Here is a 19,725-nt window from a genome sequence, read left to right on the forward strand (position 1 = left end):
CATCATTCAAAGCAACCTGATACTGTGAGAGCAACGTGATTTTCCCTGCTGGAACAGGACATGATCTCAGCAGAACAAGAGGATGATGTTGATAGTAATTTTTGTCCTTGTGCATCAGAAAATTATTTAGCATTATTTTACTGACAAAAGAACTTGTGGTTGCATGAAACTTCATGCATAGTTTTTCACATATTGTGAGCCTTTATGCAGCAAATCAGAACATGGAATAAAGCTGTCTTAGAGCCTGCTGTTCCGCTCCACACTACATGCAGGGGGTTAATTAGGCTGCAAGGAGTGTCTGTCTGTTTAAAGAAGATGAGAATTAAAAAGGGGATGTAATGGAACACAGCGCAACTCAGACTTTGTCAGGGATACCTAAGGCTCCGACTGTTTCCTAGTGATAACTATGCTGCTTGAGTGTGTTATTTCTGTCAAAGTGGCTGATTTTGAGTATTGTCAGAAATTATGTATAGACTAAAAATTCACTATGGCATATATAAAACTACCGAGTTTAATATTTCTGATTTTATTGAATCAAGCACTAAATGTTATAGTGAACTTTTAGAGCATTTTTCTTTTGCCATTCTTTCATAGACATTTCTACATTTTCAATGCATTGAAAAATTCAGTTGTAATAACTTTATTTTTTTTCAGAAGTATTAGATTCACTTCTGGACTCTGAGATGACTGGAAATGGAAGAGTGTTTGTCCAGATAATGAGTAATTTGGTAGATATTTGTGGAAGTTGGTTTCATCAATTAACCATGTAAAACTTCCTCTGAGGTTTTAATATTTCTGCTTCAGAGAATAAGGGATGGTTCTTGATGTATCTGTCACTGGCCTCAAGTGGCTCAAGTCATACTGAAATATATTATTCATTTGCTAGTGTCAGGCTTTTTCTGTCACAGAGGAATGATCTTTATATCTCTCAAGGATCTGCCCCATCGCCCATGCTGTTCAATTATGGGTGAGGGGCACTAGGAAGGTAGTGTTTAATTACTTTAAGTGATATTATGATTATCCTGATGGTAAGGTTGCATCCCTCATGTCACGTGAATAGCTCAAGTTTAGTCCCCGGTCATTAAAAGAGCATAGAGAAAGGCTGCAGATGCATGACAGTTATCTCAGACTAGTAAAAATGGGTATTTTGCTGGTGGGGAAATCAGTGGGGGATTTGTTTTGGGTTGGGTTGGGTTTTTTTCATGCCACTCTCTCTTACCAGCAAAATTTACTTGATCTAAGAATAGGTTAAGAAGCCTGATGTTGCTTCTTGTCACATGTTAACATTTAAGAATAACTTTCATTTTAAGTTGTGTTCTGTTACTTCCAGTGAGCTCAGAAAGATGATGTCTGTTCTTATTGCTGACAATATATCACAAATGCATTTGTGAATATAACACCTTTACAGGTAGCCTCCTCTAGTGGTTGCAACTTAAAGAGAATATGGAAGCATGTTTGCTTCTTAAAACAATCATGCTAATAATTTAGCTGTGCCATATTCTTGCAGTGATTTCCTATAAGTGGCAGATTTCTTTCTCATTATTTATTTATGTACCTGTTCATTTTGGGGGGGATTTAATGTACTGTCTTGAAAGAATACTGTGGGGTCAAACCACAATAAAAAAACCTGAATGAATGTCATGGCAATTAGTAGATTTTACTGGCTTTTAGCAGTCTGGCATAGATTCTAACTCAAAGGACAACCTGTCTGAACTGCAGAAAATCCTTCCCTTTCATGCTCCCTTACTTCTTTCTCAATTCCTTTCCTTTCAAAGATGGCTTTACTATGGACTTCATTACTCCTTTACTACGTGCTCCATCTTTGTTACCATCTGTTTACTCTGTCACAGCCACATCTGTTTAGTGCTCTATGCTCTTACTAACTTGTGTTCTTTATCTGAATTTTGTTTGAGGTTTTTTCTTGTATCCTGAAGCTGGTTTTACATTAATGTGGCATGGAAAGGATTGACACAGGTGGTTTGGTTTTGTTTGGTTTTTGTTGGTTTTTTTTAGTTGAGTTTGAAGTAAAATCTGCTTGTACGTGTTCTTTGGTTTTGTCGTTGTTGTGCTTTCCTTAATTTGAATATGGGGTTGGGTTTTTGTTTTTGTTTTTTTTTTTCTCTCCACAGAACCACAATAAGCCAGAAATAACTGTAAAGCAATTTATAGATTGGATGCGCTTAGAGCCACAGTCTATGGTATGGCTACCAGTTCTACACCGTGTGGCAGCTGCAGAAACAGCAAAACACCAGGCCAAATGTAACATCTGTAAAGAGTGTCCAATTGTTGGCTTTAGGTAAGAGGAGAGGAACTGGGTGCAAAACTTCTCTGAAAATATCCACTTTTAAGTCTTCCAACAAGTACAATTCTTTGGTTTGTTTCTCCACCGTTTTCCATGGGATCTGCCACCCATGGCAAGGCCACAGTTTGACATGAGCTATTGCCTTTCTGGCTCCTGCAGTACCACTGCTAGACACCCAATGGTCCTTTTACTGACCAGTATGTAGGGCAGGCTGTCATCAGGTGTTTTGGCATTAGTGGAACCAATAGATGGCAAATGAAGTATAAATGAACCCCATGTGTTCCATTATCGCAAGAATAAAAGGAGCTGATCAGTAAAAAACAGATGTGTCCTGTCTGCCTGCTCTCCTGCGTAAGGCTTAGGAAACTAACTCATGCCAAGCAATATTAAACACCCTTCAACACCAATCTTTCCTTGCTTAGCAGAAACATTGATATGTTACTGTGATGAGACTTGCACAGATCCTGTCTAAAGCATTAAACATAATCAAACTTCCATCTGTTCAAAGGGAGCTGTGAATTCTAAAAAATAAACAGCTGATACTAGGGATATTCTCCATGTTCCTCTCCTAAACAGTATGATTTAAATATGAATTATCATCATCGGGCATGAGATAGTTGGTACCTTTAGTACTGTAACAACTAAAATGCATTTGTGAATTGATTACTCCAGTGTATAAAATATTTTTTTTTTTAAACATCACTGACTTTTTCCTCTGCTGTGGTCATGTATTTGAGTGCATTATTTAGGAATGATATAAAGCAGGCTTTCTTGTAAGTGATTCTAAGACTTTTCTTTAGATATCTAGGCAGATGAGGTAAGTTTTGTTCCCCATACTTTCTGTTTCTCCTTTTTTCTGATGTTTTAACTGGTAACAATATGAATCCTAAGGTCAGGTTCATCTCATCTAGCTTTAGGCATGCAGGCATTAGTCTGATTGAGCTAGCAACCCTCTTCTTTTACTATAAATACAGATATGTGAGTGCTTCCAAAAGTAATTAATCTGTTCCAACTTTGTTGCCTTTCTTAAGAGGAGATGAAATGCTAAATGTTCCTATTTTTCTTAATGCTTGAGGGAGCATAGGGTGACAAAGGTCCAGCTCAGATATCTTTTAGATGCTTAAGTTTAATCTTGTACATTCTGAAATATTCTGTGTGGAGAAGGAGGACAAAGAGATAGACAAGGAGAGAATGAAAGTCAAAGGAATGGCTAATTTTAAACAATTTCTCCAACGTATTTAGAGATCTGCAACAACAGAAGCATCTAGTGTCTTAGCAGAAGGTAGATGTGGCCATTTAATAGACAGGCTCTGAGTAAAGATTATAAACAGGTGCATCAGCATCCTTAAAAGTGAATCTTTACATTTATAGACACACATTCTCTCGCAAAACAAAACATAAAACTCATCTGGGGAAAAATGTGGATTGGTACTGAAAACTGCTCTCAAGAAGCAATTTAATTTAAATTTTAACTTTCAGTAGCTATTCAATTCGGTTCAGTTATCTCATTTTAGTTTCATACAAATGATATAACCCCATCCACAGAACACCCATAATATAAAAAGCAGTGGGCGGAATCTGGAATTGAATTGTTGCTTTAGTCAGCTTTTGTTTTAAAAAAAATTATGTTCCTGGTGGCTGTATTTAATACAGAGGAATACTGGATAAGTTTGTAACCTTGTTTATACATATGCATGCTCTTAAAAAAGAAAAAAAGGGAAATAAATATAATTTTTAAAACTTATTTTTATGTTATTTTTATAATTCATGAGTTCTCAAAGAGTTTTATTTTCTGAAATTTGTTTAGAATTTTTGAGCATCAAAATTATGTACAAACATTTAAGCTAACTGGTATATGTAAAAACATATAAAAGTAAATCAGTCTGGTTTATATATGTTTTTTCTGAGATACCATCTGAATACAAAATAGAGGAAAAGGAAAACTAAAGCAGTATAGTTTTAAGTGAGTCTGAATGTTAAAGTTATAATTTTTCATGCTCCATCTATGAAGCTGATGCCTGTAAGATTTTCTGCTGTAAAGCAATTTGGGCAATAGATGATTGACATTGGCTCTCTGTATGGCTATAAGAGGCAGGAACTTCTTTTAAATACCCAGTGAGGTGACCTGTTTAGTGTAGGAAGGTTGTGTGAATTGGACTAAGAGGGCTACAGGTTTACTGTGTCCCACATAGCTGCTACTGTGGCACCACTGCCCCTGGGTCTGCAGCTGCAATGTGTGTTGGCTGTGCCATGTCCTGGTCACATACACACGCACAGTTGAAGGTGCTTCCTAAACTAATCCCAACAAACTTACTGTGTCCTTGTGTTGCTGCTGCTGAAAAGCAGATGATACCATTTCAGAGAATAATTTGCCTTCTTGAGGCTTAGTACCAGGTAAATATTAGAACTAAACTTAGGAAGCTCTAATCGCTTTGTTTAATATCCCCATAGGTACCGGAGCTTAAAACATTTCAACTATGACGTCTGTCAGAGCTGTTTCTTTTCTGGCCGTACAGCAAAAGGACATAAACTGCATTACCCGATGGTGGAGTATTGTATACCAGTGAGTGCCAATTTGTTGACTGTTCCTAAGGGGTTGTTTTTGCATTATTTGAAGTCTCAATGGTTTTTTTTTTTAGTCTTCTGTTACTTGGATGGTCTGCCAGGTTTTCTTTTTATATGTTTAGTAGGGCCTGTCTTTCTGCCTTTCGCTTTGGAAGTCGTCAGGGACTTTGCTAGTGCTGCTGATTTCATGTGGGTGGTGTGTGGATTATGTGGGAATGGGTAGAAGTATCCGCCTCCTGAGAGATTTGAACTTTACATTTGTTTTGTAAAAACAATGCTGGAATATTAATATAATTGAAGTACTTGTATACTTGCACATGCACACGCACTGTCTATATTGGTGCAAACATGTCAGAGGAAAGGGACTCACTTTACTATTGCTATATCATAGTAAAGAATATTTAATATTCTACTAATATACCTTAGTATTTTTTAAGGTGCATAATCTTTGCTTTCAGGTTCAGTATTTGTTTGCCTCATGAAAAACGTTGTTAGAAATATGTCATGTTTCATTCTGCTGAGTAATTACTGTTTACTGGGATATTTAAAAATTGGTGTGTAGCTGGGGAAAAAGAAAAAAAAAGATAACAGAATTGACAGTTTCTAATCAAAAATGGTCTGAGAGGTTTGCTAACAAGAATCAATTTTACAACACAATATTTTCCTAATGAAATTTCAGGCACAATTTGATGCTGATCACTTACTTGCCTCCTTAGCCAATGTACCCCAAACAATATGAGCATGTCTGAGACATATTTTTCTTAGATTCTTTTTTCTTTTTTCCCTCCCTGTAAAGTTCTCTCAAACCTCATCTTTAGTTTATATCATGGTCATGGAGCAGAAATAAAATTTTTTACTGCGTGTAAGACACAGAAAATTAAAGAATTAAGGTGTAAGGTGTGTCAAAATAGATAATGCTGCCAGTCCACAGAATAAGATACCCTTCCTGTTGCATGAGTCAAATACAGAGATTACATCTGGTATAGGGTATGGTACTGTCCCTAGAACAGGACAGCTTATTTCTGATGACTTCTAAGTTTTGTCTAGAAGCAGAAGATTTGATATCTGAGAGAAATTTTCAGTCCTTGTTAAACATGTTCACATTATGTAGCTGTGAGGCATTTCATTTACAATATTGTCATTCATACAGAAAAATACGTTCTGGAAATGGTTGGAATCCCCTCTGTCTCTGGGACTATGAACAGCTTGTATTATAATGAAAATTTCTGTTACTGCTGCAGAAAGAATATAGTTTTAAAGCAGTATTAAGTACAAAATAAGGTGACCTAAGGCAAAAGTCCCTTCTTTCCATGAAATATGGGAGGGATGAGGTGAATCCACTGTGAAATACTAAAGGGAATAAGATGACATTCTTGATTAAAGTGAGTGAGGGAAGGCAAATGTATAGGAGGTAAAGGAAGGAAATTGAGGCAGTTTAAAGTAGAGCAGAATAAGATATGGCATATAATTTAGGCGACACGCAAAATCAGAGGTCCAGAGGTCCAGCACCTATGTGACCCCTATTAATTTAGAAGGTTAATATGGGAGTTTATGGGAATTTTTCTAGGGTTCTGCTGGAAGTATGCTCTGCTAGCTCCTTATATGCCTGTTAAACTTCCATAATCAATACCTACATGCAGTCCATTTTAACAAATCTCATCTGAATTATGTTTGGAATAAAGAATCTATTTCACAGGAAGAACCCATTGTTTTTTGTTATCACTATTTGTAATAATGTTCTACATTTGGTGTACTTATTTGTTGCTAAACCTCTCCACATATTGAACTCATTTAATGCAAGATAATATCCAAGAATTCCAGTGAGTTACTAGAATAGCTTATGTTTAAATGGAATAATGCCCAAAAAAAGCAAGAGAGCTGCGTCTTTGGAGAAAAAACAAAATAAAATAAAATGAAGGTACCAAAAGCCAATGAATTGTTCCTTAGAATCCATTATATTATAGGACAGACAGCCTGAATAGAAAGAATGCTCTCTTTTAAACCAAATTAAAGTCTGTTGGTGTTAAAAATGTTACTTTTGTGGTTGATGTTGCAAAGCAGAGTACAAATACATGTACTCGTCAAACTGCATTGATAAAATCTAGTTTCTCTTTCTTACTGTTAATGTATATTAATGCGTTAATAACAAGAATAGTAGCAATAATTAGGGAAAGAAAATACATCCCTGGTTAATAAAGCTATCATTTAGAGCTGGAGTTTAGTCACAGATGAAGGGAAGTCATTTTAATTATCTTCAGGTAAGCATTTCAGTCTTAGTGTATAAAGGAATTTCTTAGAAGCTCAGTTACTTCTACTTAAATTTGAATTTATTTGGAGAAGGTCTAAGGAATCTGGTTTTAAAATTAAATTTGCAAGGGGACAATTCTGCATTTAAATGAGTTTAATGATAATTGCATCAAGTGAGAATTGCTTCATAATTTCAGAGTAGGACTATTTACACCAGATATATGTGTAGTTATTGCATCCTAATCTGTAATGCCATTTAGTATTTATCCTAGCTTGCAGTTTAGTTTTTTTGATGCTTGAAATGCAGAAATTCAGGAGTTTTGTTGGTTTTCTTTTCCCCATTCAGGATTTAGAGATGGGTGAGGTAATGAACTGGAAACATTACTGTCTCTAGGTAGTAGAAATGCAGAGTCATTGTAGTTATTTGGGGGGGGTTCACCTTTAAATACTCTTTCTCTGAAAAGAAGGAGAAAAAGGATTTTTAATACAGATGTTTCAAAAGATGTGTGTAAAATTTTTGTAAGATTTTCCTAGCATCTAATTCAGGAATACTGTTACATAAGTACCTTTATGATTTATTTTTAGCTTTTTTTGGAATGAAAACTATCTCAGTTCTCTCAGTAGTCATACTTCCGTTATATCAATGTGGCTTTCTGTACCAATGGTCCTTTGAATTTCAGATGGAAATAGTTATTGCACCAGGTTTTTTCTCCAGACTGTTTCCACTTCACAGCTCCTGTATTCCACAGTAAAACTATAAATGCAGCTTTTCTGAGGTAATGTACAAATATTAAACCAGCAGTTCTGAAAATTTTATCCTGAGTATTCTTACTTTCTGACCTCAGAGTATAATCAATTTTTGCAGTTCTGTACTACTACACTCACCTGGCACAGCTCCTTATTTTGAGAACTGTATTTTTGTAGCCTTTCTATAGAAAACGATGGCAGCAAAGGTTAGCCCCTTCATCTTCCAGATGACCAGAATTTTATTTCCCTGAAAGAGCTCAGAATGTGAGAGGCAAAACATCAGAAATTATTGATTGAATGATAGTTCACCCTAGACTGAAAATTTCTTTTCAGGCACAATAAAGCTTATCTGCAATTGTACCTGTTAAGACTTCTCCTCTAGGTAAGTCAGCTGAAAATTTAATTGCTACTGACATCCAGAGAAGACAAATACATCCCTGAACAATAAGCGGCCTCGGTGTTTTATAGGAAACTGACGTAAGTCAGTAGTTTCATCTTGACATGCTTATCAATGCACCAAGCATGTCGCTTCACTGTTATCAAAATGAGATTGTTCTGGGGGGAAGATGAAAGAAAGTAGCAGAGATGGCTGAATCCCTCTATTTTGCATGAGGAAAATTGCTTCTAGCTGTGGAGTTCATAGATTACCCTTTGCCGTGAGAATAGCTCTGCTGTCAGGGTAGTCTTTGATATATAGCAGCTGGGCAATGTGCTTTCCTCTAAGTCTCATTCTTATGGTTGCTTGGATAGCTGGCTTATGTGATCTGCTACCCTTTTGCAACTTAATTTGCTAAATTCTGAGATAAATTAGTTACTCTTGAAATTACAGCTTGGTTTCATTGGAGAAAACTAAAATGGACGCACAGTTTTAATCAATCTCTCCTCTTGGTGAGGAATTTCTGTGAAATGCCTCTATTTGAAAGTGGTCACAGAAGGATAATCTTCACCATGTTACACAGTGCAAACATCACTGATGTGGCAGTGACAGCCATAAATACAGTTGTTATGTCTTTTATAACCTAATTTTTGTGATATCTTCTCTCATGCCTCTAATTGAGGGATGTGAGATGCTTTGTTGAATGAGAATGAATGTATGCACTTAAACATGTATCTGAGTTATTGGTGAATTGCATTTTTAAGCATCAATTAAAAACAAAAAATAAAATTAGAGGAATGATGTATCTCCTTTTACATCTTACACTGAGGAGTTTGCCAGCCTCCATGACCTAGCTGACAGCTGCTTTAAGCTGCAGCTATCATCATAGCTGTGCATATTGTAGCTCTTACCCAATGTGGATCTAAGAATTTTGTTTTCCATCAAGAACTGTCAGGCTTATGGTACAAATTATACCAAATGTTACAGATAAATAAAATGTCAAGAAATAAAAATATGGAGATGTAAAAAAGGAGCTGGTTTGTTTGTTAAACTGCAAACCTTAAGATTTACCAATGCATTTGAAGAGTATCGAATTCAGATATCTCTCATTAGAGCTTCTATTAAAGAATAAACTAAAGTCTTTTTAAATGACATCAATATAATTTCTATTTCTATACTCATGTATATTAGAACTGCTCTTTGTTTTTATGTTAGACGTGGCATAAGAAATGTAATTAGGAGAATGATGACTTAAATGGAGAGTAGTCTTTTTACAAAGGTAGGTGCAGCGAAATGAATGGGAAATTGTTTGGTCTTTCATTATCACTTCTTATTTTTTCTTTGAAAAAAATATTATAGTAAGAAATAAATACAAGTAAAGGTATGATAAATATTGTATATTCTTTATTCACATATGGTTTTATATTTATGTTTATTATAATTTTTATATTAAATGTGAGTTAATTTAGAACTCTCTCTAGCTGGCTTATTACATTCTTGATGGTGCTTTTTTCTAACAAAGATTTGTTCTAATATATTAAAAATATATGCTAACTGGGATTTTTTAACTTACATATAAAAACCATGGCTCAGCATTTTATTTTTTCCACTGCTTTCCATGTAAATCCCAGTTTCTTAAATTTGTATTGGTTTAGAAGGAATTTTATCTGGTTTTAAATTGTGACTTATGACTCCATTTATGCCTGGCTGGTATACTGAAGAGTGCTAATGCCAGTTTGTCAGTTGTTACAGATTTTCACCTTGAGACCTTCCACTATGGGTGTTATTTTAGTTATTTGTGTGTGCCCGCCATGGATCTTAGTTATTCCTTCCTGAACTTTGTCTTGTTCTAAGAACTGACATTTTAAATCAAGTTTGAAAGCATGGTCTTTTGCTGAAATTTTCAGTGAAGGAAAGGATATTTTTTCTTTGCTTTTGAAGTAGTTGTGTAACTATGGTGGCATTTGTGCTATTGAGTTGTGTGGAAATAGTAAAGATGTCATGATATAAGGAAGTATACAAGCTACCTGTTGGTTTTAATTTAGTAGATAGATCCTACACAACAGTGCCTGAATATTCATTTTTGAAAGTAAAATATTGTAGTACATATCTGTTGGCATAATTTTGGATTTGATTATGTAGTGTGGTTATATGCAAAAAAATTAGACTAAATACTTCCAGGAGCTGCATCTTAGTTGCATGTAAATTAAAATAGTTCTTCCAAATTTGCTCAAATATCACTGGTTAGTATTTATTGTTGTAAGTCAGTACAAATTCATACTAGTCTTTCCAAGGAACTGGGTCAGGCTGTCATACCAAATAACAAATACACCAGAGAAAAAGTTTGGCAGCTCAGTAGACATTTATTTCTATAATGCGTAGGTAGTAAAACTTTCATTCCTTGGCCTTGGGACAGAGTTCCATCTGCTGAAGTTACTGTTGCGTGAGAACAAGCAGCTCTTTGGGCTGCCTCGTGTTCCTTGTTTGGATGATGCAGTGACTGGAGCAGATGCTTTCTGAGAATGATTTTGTGAGCCCTTCCTGAGTTCACCTGTATTAAAATTTGGGGGTTCAAACACATCATAGTCCCAGATTTTCTCAGTGTGTTTTTACTTGTTAAAGTCTCATGTAAGAAGTTCTTACCAACATCAGTTTGATTATCTGCTATTTTTATTGCTCGTCTGATCTGCATAATACAGTTTGTAACTGCATACATTATACATACATTAAAATATGTAGGTGAATAGGGAAGCATTTTTATGTTTTGCCAATGAGAATATAATCAGAGAATAGTTTGCCTGCCTGCTTCTAGGCCTCTTTGTAGTATGTAATAGAAAAAAATTACAAAAATGAAGTCTTTCATGCTGTTTTCCCTATGGATATCCATCCATTCTAGGATCTTTGTTAACAGGCTTCTCCCAAAGCAGAGGGTAAAGAGATACAATCTGTAGTTTGTTACAGGGTTTGGGCTGGAAATCTGTAGAAACCATTGCATATCTTCAGCCAAAACAGGACGTGAATAGCCACTTTACTGCAGTTGCAAGAGGAAATGCTTAATAGTAACTCTACATGTGATGGGAACCATTCTGTTTAAATACTCAGTACAGTCTGTAAGCACATAAACTTTAGAGGCATGCTATATACAATTGTTCCTTCCTGCAGATCTCTTTATTGCTGTTTTCACCTTGTATTTTATGCCTGCATGTTTTGCTTGTATCCTTGCTTTTGCAGCAGAAGGTAACTGAATAATATTACCAAAGCAATGCTGCCATTATTGCTGTGATTATTTCCAGTTAAATTAATTCTTAAAGCAGTTGCACTGATTTTAATTCTGTTCTAAACAACAGAAATTCATGGGTGAAGGGAAGGGATGGGGCTAAGTGCTCAGTTTTGCAAGAGTGTATTTGTAAAAGAAGTTGCTGAGGTTTTGGGTTTTTTTTTTTCTTGGTTTTTTTTGGTGTTTTTTTGGTGGTTTTTTGTTTTGTTGTTGTTGGTTTGGTTTGGTTAGGTTTGTTTGCTTTTTTGGTTTTTGTTTGGGGTTTCTTTGGTTGGTTGGTTTTGATTTTTTAAAACAAGCCATTACTGTTAGCTGGGATTTTTTCAACAGAGCCATTAACAAGTTTTTCTGTTGGTGGGGTGAGTCACAAGCTTCATGTATATGAGTAATTTGTCAAGATTGCTTTCAGTGGTATAAGTGTACCACTGAAACTGGCTTTCAGTGGCTAAGGGTGCCCTTGTATCTGGCACTGACTTGTATTTTTCTGAAATATTATTTTTTTCTGAAATATGATTTTTTTGTGTTGTATAAGACTGGTTATAAATATTTAGCTTAAGACTTGAACCCGTTTCATTTTTTTCTCTAATTTATTATCTAAGTAATCGATTCCAGTGCATTTATCGGAATTTGAAGCCTCACCGTTTTCTGGTAGAAGAGAATTTGTAGATGCATTATTATTACTATTGTACCATATTTCAGGACCCTACATGGCAGGGGGATTGGAAGTAGATGATCTTTAAGTTCCTTTTCGACCCAAACCATTCTGTGATTCTATGAATTTTAACATCATTAACATTTTGAAGGTTTTTTTATTGTATCCTTTTTCAGGACAGTAGCTCGTTAGTATATCAATGCTATTTAGCAATGTTAATTTTAATTTCTTTTAACTGTTTAAGACAACATCTGGGGAAGATGTACGGGACTTCACAAAGGTGCTGAAGAATAAGTTCCGGTCAAAGAAGTATTTTGCAAAGCATCCCCGACTTGGCTACCTACCTGTGCAAACAGTATTGGAGGGTGACAACCTGGAGACGTAAGCTTGATTATAGAGTAATTGCTTCTCGGGTGACCAGCTTATTTCGTTAAAAACAAAAAAGTGAAACCCGAGAAATAATCAAGAGCAGTTGTTCAGCCTTGTGCTGTATTATTTTCTGCTAATTGCTTTGCATTATTTGCAGATTTTCCCTGTTTTTTAAAAAGTAAAATGTTTTATACTTTGATTTTTGTAATCATTTTGTCATAAAGCCGTGGACTTTAGCAGGTAATGTTAGACAGGTCTGAATGGCTGTTTTACAGAGAATTTTGGGGGAAACTGGGCTTTTGGAACTTCATTGCTTATTTGGTTATGTTAAAGTCTCTGGAGTTAGAAATCTCTGAGCTAATTAGGTTATTACAGGCTTCAGAGGTATAGGCGGACTAATAAAAGAGAGCGCTCTCAGTGTCTCCACAGTATTATTTATGGTGCTGGCAGAATTACTCCACTTGATTTACTCATTTGGTAGTTGTCAGCAAAGGACACTCTTAAAAGAGCAAAATTAAGATGTGTTGACACGGCACTAGAAGTAGTTTCATGGATCGACTCTCCTTGACATCCTGGAGTCTGCAGTACTCTCATGTTCCCTGAACATACCACTACTTAGCTAGCAACAGTCAATGTGAAGCTTCAACATGTATGCTCTGCTTGCATGCAAAAGCTCAGTGCCATTGTACACACTTTGTTTTCATGACTGGAGGACTGTGTATTTTATTTACAATAAGTAAACAAAACCTGTGCATTAGCAGTAATCTGAAAACTGGCATTAATGGTGGCCTGGTTTCTAAGGAAGCAGCACACATTCAAATGTTAAAATGTTACTCAGTAGGGCAGTCTTCGGCTGCCACCAACACAGGAAAGCAAAGCTGCTTTGTTGCGTTGAAAGCTTGCAAATGATGCCAGAAATTGGAATGTCAAAAATGTAATCACAGGTCAGGATAAAACTCTCTTGGTTCAGTCATGTGGGAAATATACAGATAAATTGCCAGCATCATGCTGAGGAAACTGCTGGTATTGGTTCTCTCCCCTGCGGGTGGCAAAACTCAGTAATACATTCCTTTAAGTAAAAAAATAAAGGAAATAAAAAAAATCCTAAATAGTCAAGTGTCAGAATGTAATATAATATGCATTTACCTCTGATTATTTTTATGCAGAAGGAAAATAAGCACTGATAGCTTTGACTTATGGTGGGGGTTTTGTTGTTGTTCCCACACACACACAATTTTTTTATTTGTAAATATATTTTCTAGTTAGTTTAAAATGAAAGCTCTGGTACTTGAGCAGAATTCAGATGAACTCATTATGGTTTATGAACCAATAACACAAAATATTATTTTTACTTAACAAAACAAAGTTCGTAAGTCAATCTCCTGTCTCTCCGTGATACATGACAGTATCTGTTGCTGTCTCTTTTGGAGGTCTGTTGTTGCTGACTCAATCTGAGTGGTTTTCTGCTTAAAATATTTTATGTTTCTCCAGCTTTCTCTTGCTTAAATGGCACTAAAGTTTTGTTTCATAGTGTCTTTCTTTTTTTTCTTTTCTTTTTTTGGTCTTCTTTACAGTCCTATCACTCTCATCAGTATGTGGCCAGAGCAATATGAGTGAGTATGCAGAATCTCTTTCTCTGAAAGCTTAATATACTAGTTGTTTTCTTTTAGCTGAGCTGCGACTAATCTGATGTGCATGAGCTATAGGGCATGGCTGACCCAAAACAATAACCCCCTCGTCAATATTGTGAATTAATTTATTTGTCATCAGTCTAACTTACTTTAAAAATAATGTTGTTTATATCATGAATTGCTTCAGACATGTTCTTTTTATTTTGTTGTGTTTTTCTTTTTTAAACTAGTCCTTCCCAGTCTCCACAGCTGTTTCATGATGACACACACTCCAGGATAGAGCAGTATGCTACCAGGTAAGAGATTCACAGTTTCTCACCAGTAAATTGCATTTTGTGATTGATTCCTGCAGATTTTAATATACCCTACTATGGACATTATTTATTAAAATATATCCTACTGGACATTATTTATTAAAAGGATACAATTCTCTGTAATCAGAAGTAAGTAAAATGTTTTAAAATCATTAGCTTCTGAATAAAGTCATAGTAAATGTAAAATAGTTGCATTAAATCTATTGTCTGTTATCCAGAATTGAAAATGTTGCAGAATTACATAGGTGACTTGTAGGCATGTTACCATGAACTAGATCTGTTTGAAATGCTTCAAAGCAGAGATGATGTAAGTGGCCCTAGTCACTTAGGAGCTTGTCCTTACCTTCAAGGGAGGTGTTGGAGCACAACTTCCCACCCCAGCCAAGGTAGGACCAGGTGATCAATACAACTTCATCCTGTGTGTTGCTTTCATTTATCATCTTCATTCAAACCTGAGGAATATTAATAAATGTACAGATGTGCAAGTTTTCTCCATGCTAAAAGATGACACCAAAATTCCCAATTCTTTAGGGCCTTGCACACTGCTTTCAAAAAGAAGTTTAAAGATTCCTATAATAATGCGTAACACACTTGCAAAAATATATGTGAAATTAAGATATCTTTATAGTAAAGGAAATAGCTCTGTTTGGTGCAGTTGAATATATGTGCACATCATTGAGTGTTCCTAGATTTTTATGTATGTGTCTTACTGTACATAAGGTATATCTTTCCTAGAGACCTGAAAAGACAGAAAAATTCTGCTGTGATTTTAAAGAGCTGTATGGCTTTATATATACAATATAATAATCTAGTCCTTTTAGATTAATTCCTTCCAGAACAAGGAAGCATAGGCAGTGATTCTCTGTAATTACACTGGTTTTTGTGTTGTTTTCCAGGACTTGTCTGTCCACAGTGTGATGCTATTTGCCAAGCATAATTTCAGATGTTGCATGTGCTATATTTAAAAAGTATTCATCCTTTTTTGTTAGTCCAGCTTTATAAAATTCAAAAAGAAAACCATCTGTGGAAACATCTCTTTAACTAATTTTACCATGACAGTAGTGGTGATGCTAACGATAATTATACTACAGATAGAAAATATACTTGTTCTTTGTTGTTTGGCAAGTAGAATTAGTTAATCGTAGTACAAGTTTCTCATAAAAGTCCTATGGATTATAGGTTTTTGACACAAAATCTAGGAGTTTATTCTTATTCATATGTACCAAGATTGCCATATCTGAGCTGTTTCTAAGCAGAACTGATCTTCGCACTGCCTCTGTTCAAATTGTGCAGCATGTTTGTTCCCTGAAAGTCGTGGTCTTTCTCTGCCTTTCAGGCTCGCACAGATGGAAAGGACCAATGGCTCCTTCCTCATGGACAATAGCTCCACCACAGGAAGCGTGTAAGTAACTGATTAAGGCTGCTAGGAGCTTTGGTTATAGATGCATGGTACAAACTTCATAAGTTGTAACACAGCACCCACTTAGTCCCAGTGACAATCGCTAATAAGTATGACCACAAGGATGCCTGCATAAATTTCATTATTCCAAGCACCAATTGTAGAAACAGGTGATGTTCACCTGATGTTGTAAGGGAACTCTACATTTGTCAACCATTCTGCTTCAAAAGTGTGGATATTACACGTGACAGGAAAAAAGTCACAACTCTGTAAGTTCTAGTTGGTATTCCTTTTCTGCTTTTATTACAGCATAAAGAAAAAAAATCCTGTGTCAAAGCGGACAATGGAGTGGATCAAAAGGTTCTGCCCACTCCCATGACAATTTTCTTGTTGAAAAATAAATCATCTATAATTTGAAGCTTCTGCAGAACCTGAACAGTGCTGCTGTTACTTGTTTCTATTTAATTTTGCTGGCTGCTGATCGTCTCTTTATATGTGGGGATACAAACACAGCCCTACAATAATTTTATCAAGGCAATTTTTTTTTTATTATGTGTCACTTTTATTCTAAAAACTTTCATTAAAATACATTGATGAATCTGGGAAGCACAGAACCCTTTGAATTACTGATGAATTAAATACGGGATTTTTTCCAGTGTAAAAATAAATGAATGTTTTAACCTCACTGTATCATTGGTTTTAGTAATAAAATCAGTGTAGCAGGACTCTGTTTCTTTTAATTTATTAGTGAATGGCATCATCCTTTTATAGAGGAAGCAGAAATTGTTCTTGTTCAGTTTTAGTTAGAAAATGCTTGTGTTCTCAATAATGTTTTCATTTATTTTTTAAAATCGAATAATGAAATTATTCTACCTATGAATGTACTAACAATTTGTGATTTAAAATACTTTGCTTCTGAGAAGCACATGTAATCACCTTTAAATGTTTCCTCTTTCCTGCTTACTTAACTCTATTTACATAACTAATTAAGCTTTTTTCATGTGTAACTGTTTTTGTGTGTTTCTGTCATTGGCGTGCTCATCAGTGAGAGAAATGCAGCCAAAATACTCCCTTTTGAGTTCCCTTCCAAAAAAAAACCAAACCACCCCATACTGTCATTTGGCAGAAAAGCTGAAAACTTCAAGGCAGCTAAACGCCCGTACGCTTGATTGAGCTGTTTATTTTGCAATTAATGAGTCTACTCACATACAAAGACGAAACAACCATCTATCCCAAAGGTAAAAGAGGGGTCTATATGTTTAATTTTTACTGGCAAATTAGCTGTTGACTTTAATGCTATTTCCCTGCTCACCTATAAAAAAATGACATTTTGTTTAAGAAAAACAATGAACATGGCAAACTTGTATGCCAACATGGGAGAGGGACCTCTGAATTTGGGTCTCAGTCCTCTTGTCAAAATGGGACTGCCACACAAAGTATGCAGAGATTTAGAGGCCTAGGAGAACAAGAAAGTATATTTGTACCCAATGACATCTTCCATTTTATTTCCAGATAATAGTGCCTTATTTTACTAAGGTAAATACTGAAGTACTCACAAATTCTTCCCTGGGAAGCCTGTTCCAGTGCTTGACAACCCTTTTGGTGAAGAAATTTTTTCCAGTGATCTACAGAGCTAGGAAGTTTGGATCCCAGTTTGGATTATATGCCACCTACAGCTGGAACATTGGGAATTTAGGATTATAGTTCAGCTCTAATGTTATTATTTAAATACATTTTGACATAGAAATGAGCATGGTGTAATCATTCTATATAAACTGAATCTGAAGGAGGAATCTGAAATGTGGATGCACGTTTTTTCAGCTCAGATTGAACTCGTAATTGGAGTCCTGTTCTGTAATTTTATCTTTATTGGTCCTCAAGATACCTTCAGTTTATTGTGAACGTAGAACAGAGGCATAGTTGCACAAGTTACTGCTTTAGTCTTGTCGGGTTCACAAGTTCGTTAACAGTATTTTTAACACTCTGTGCTCCAAAGAGTATGTGTAAGAAGTCTTCTACATATGAATGACAATAAGAGAACTTCTGCTGTGAGTTAAACATCATGAGGTTGAGGTTTTTTGCAGGAATATTTTGCAATATGTCATTTGATTAAGAAAACATTCTTCAAGAAAATTCCTTGGGTTTCAACTAGCCTGTTGTCTTAAATGTCATTATGACTACTTCTGTCTCCTTAATTAAGCTTTTCTACCCCTAGCCTCCCCTAAAGGTATATGAATTCCATTAAAAAACATATTTTCCTCAATCAGAAAAATATTTGTAGATAGTGAAGTGTGGATGATTTTCTGGCAAAGAACAGCCACATACCCAGATCAGCAAGTGCCTACATGGAGTTCGATATGAACCAAGGAACAACTAAAGGTGAAGGAGGATGGGAGTGAGGCACTGGGAGTGAGAATCCCAGCAAGATAAGAAGGAGCTGGAATTTACTGAGTTGCTAAATTGAGGACTGTTGGAAAACTTTGAAGGTCAGGTTCTCACACCTGTGCTTAACCAATTATATGTTAGTTGTTAAGGGCCTCACAGATATGTATCCAATCACAATGTGCCAAGTTAGTGAAAACAACTTTAAGAAATAGTATATAAAGAGTTAGTTTTCTACAATAAACGGCTTTGTCTGATCACATTGATCTCCGACTGAGTCCATTCTGCGACAGTGAAGAAAAGTCATAGTCCAGTATGTCCAGCTTCTTCACAAACATTCTAATGCTCTCATACATGAGTTTTCTGGTTTAAATACATTGAATGAAAATCTTTTTCCTTCATGTTGTCTTCTCCATACATTATGGAGTTCTAAATGTTTAGGCTAGACTGTTGTGATGAATTTTCTTTGGCTTTATTTCATTCAAAAAACATTTGTTTCTTTAAAGCAGACTGGCCTCCTCACAAGTGAAGATGAGCAGAAGTTAAAAATGAAGTCTTTGAAACAAAGAATAGTGTTGCTGACAAAAAGCTCTGTCTCACAATTTCATTGAATCATAGAACTGTTTGGGTTGGAAGGGACATGAAAGATTATCTTATTCCAATCTCTTCCACTATACTAGGTTGCTCAAAGCCCCATCCAGTTAGCTAGGAAAATAGGACAAGAATGTAACTCTCTTATTTCTGTAATGTATGAAGTATCCCATCCAGCTCATACTGAAGTCAATTGCCCTTGCAGTAGTATAAATACTTTCTTTATATCTCTGAATGTTTAAATAGCTGTTTTCTGATTAATGTCTTTACCACCAGTGTCCTGGTTTAGCAGCAGCAGTCATTTTTTCTCCTTCTTAGTAGCTGGTGCAGCGCTGTGGTTTTGACTTTCAGCCCGGGAACAGAGCTGATAACACCGATGTTTGGTCTGACCAGGGACTTTGTGAGTCTCATGCTCCGCCAGGGAGGAGGAGAAGCCGGGAGGAAGCAGGGACAGGACACCTGACCCAAACTAGCCAAAGAGGTGTTCCATACCATAGCACATCATGCCCAGGATGTAACTGAGAGTTACTCCCGAAGGGCGGGCACACTGCTGTGTAGGGGGCGAGGTATTGGTATGGGTTGGTGTCTGATGAGGTGTTGTATTCTCTTCCCTTGTTATTTCCTTTATCATTATTATTATTGGTGGTAGCAGTAGTGGTTTGTGTTATACCGTAGTTACTGGACTGTTTTTATCTCAACCTGTGGGAGTTGCATTCTTTCCATTCTCCTCCCCGTCCCTTCAGGAGCAGGAGGAAGAAGGGGTGGGGGGGAGAAGTAGACTGTGTGGTTCTAATTTACGGCCTGGGCTTAAACCATGAAAACCAGTTATCTTAATGTCTACAACACTGTTGATGCCACTTTACACCCAGCTAA

General features: G+C 35.9%; 1 protein-coding gene across 1 annotated transcript in view; it reads left to right on the forward strand.

The window, feature by feature from the left end:
• The window catches only part of UTRN (utrophin), a 404,863-nt gene that overhangs the window by 368,860 nt on the left and 16,278 nt on the right, over positions 1-19,725 (forward strand). The window contains exons 71-76 of the mRNA XM_080615656.1: positions 2,130-2,296; positions 4,754-4,865; positions 12,411-12,547; positions 14,110-14,148; positions 14,397-14,462; positions 15,817-15,882. Coding sequence (XP_080471782.1) covers positions 2,130-2,296; positions 4,754-4,865; positions 12,411-12,547; positions 14,110-14,148; positions 14,397-14,462; positions 15,817-15,882 — 587 coding nt within the window. The remainder of the gene's footprint in view (positions 1-2,129; positions 2,297-4,753; positions 4,866-12,410; positions 12,548-14,109; positions 14,149-14,396; positions 14,463-15,816; positions 15,883-19,725) is intronic.

Source organism: Psittacula echo (genome assembly GCF_963264785.1).
Source record: "Psittacula echo genome assembly, chromosome: 4".
NCBI lineage: Eukaryota > Metazoa > Chordata > Aves > Psittaciformes > Psittacidae > Psittacula > Psittacula echo.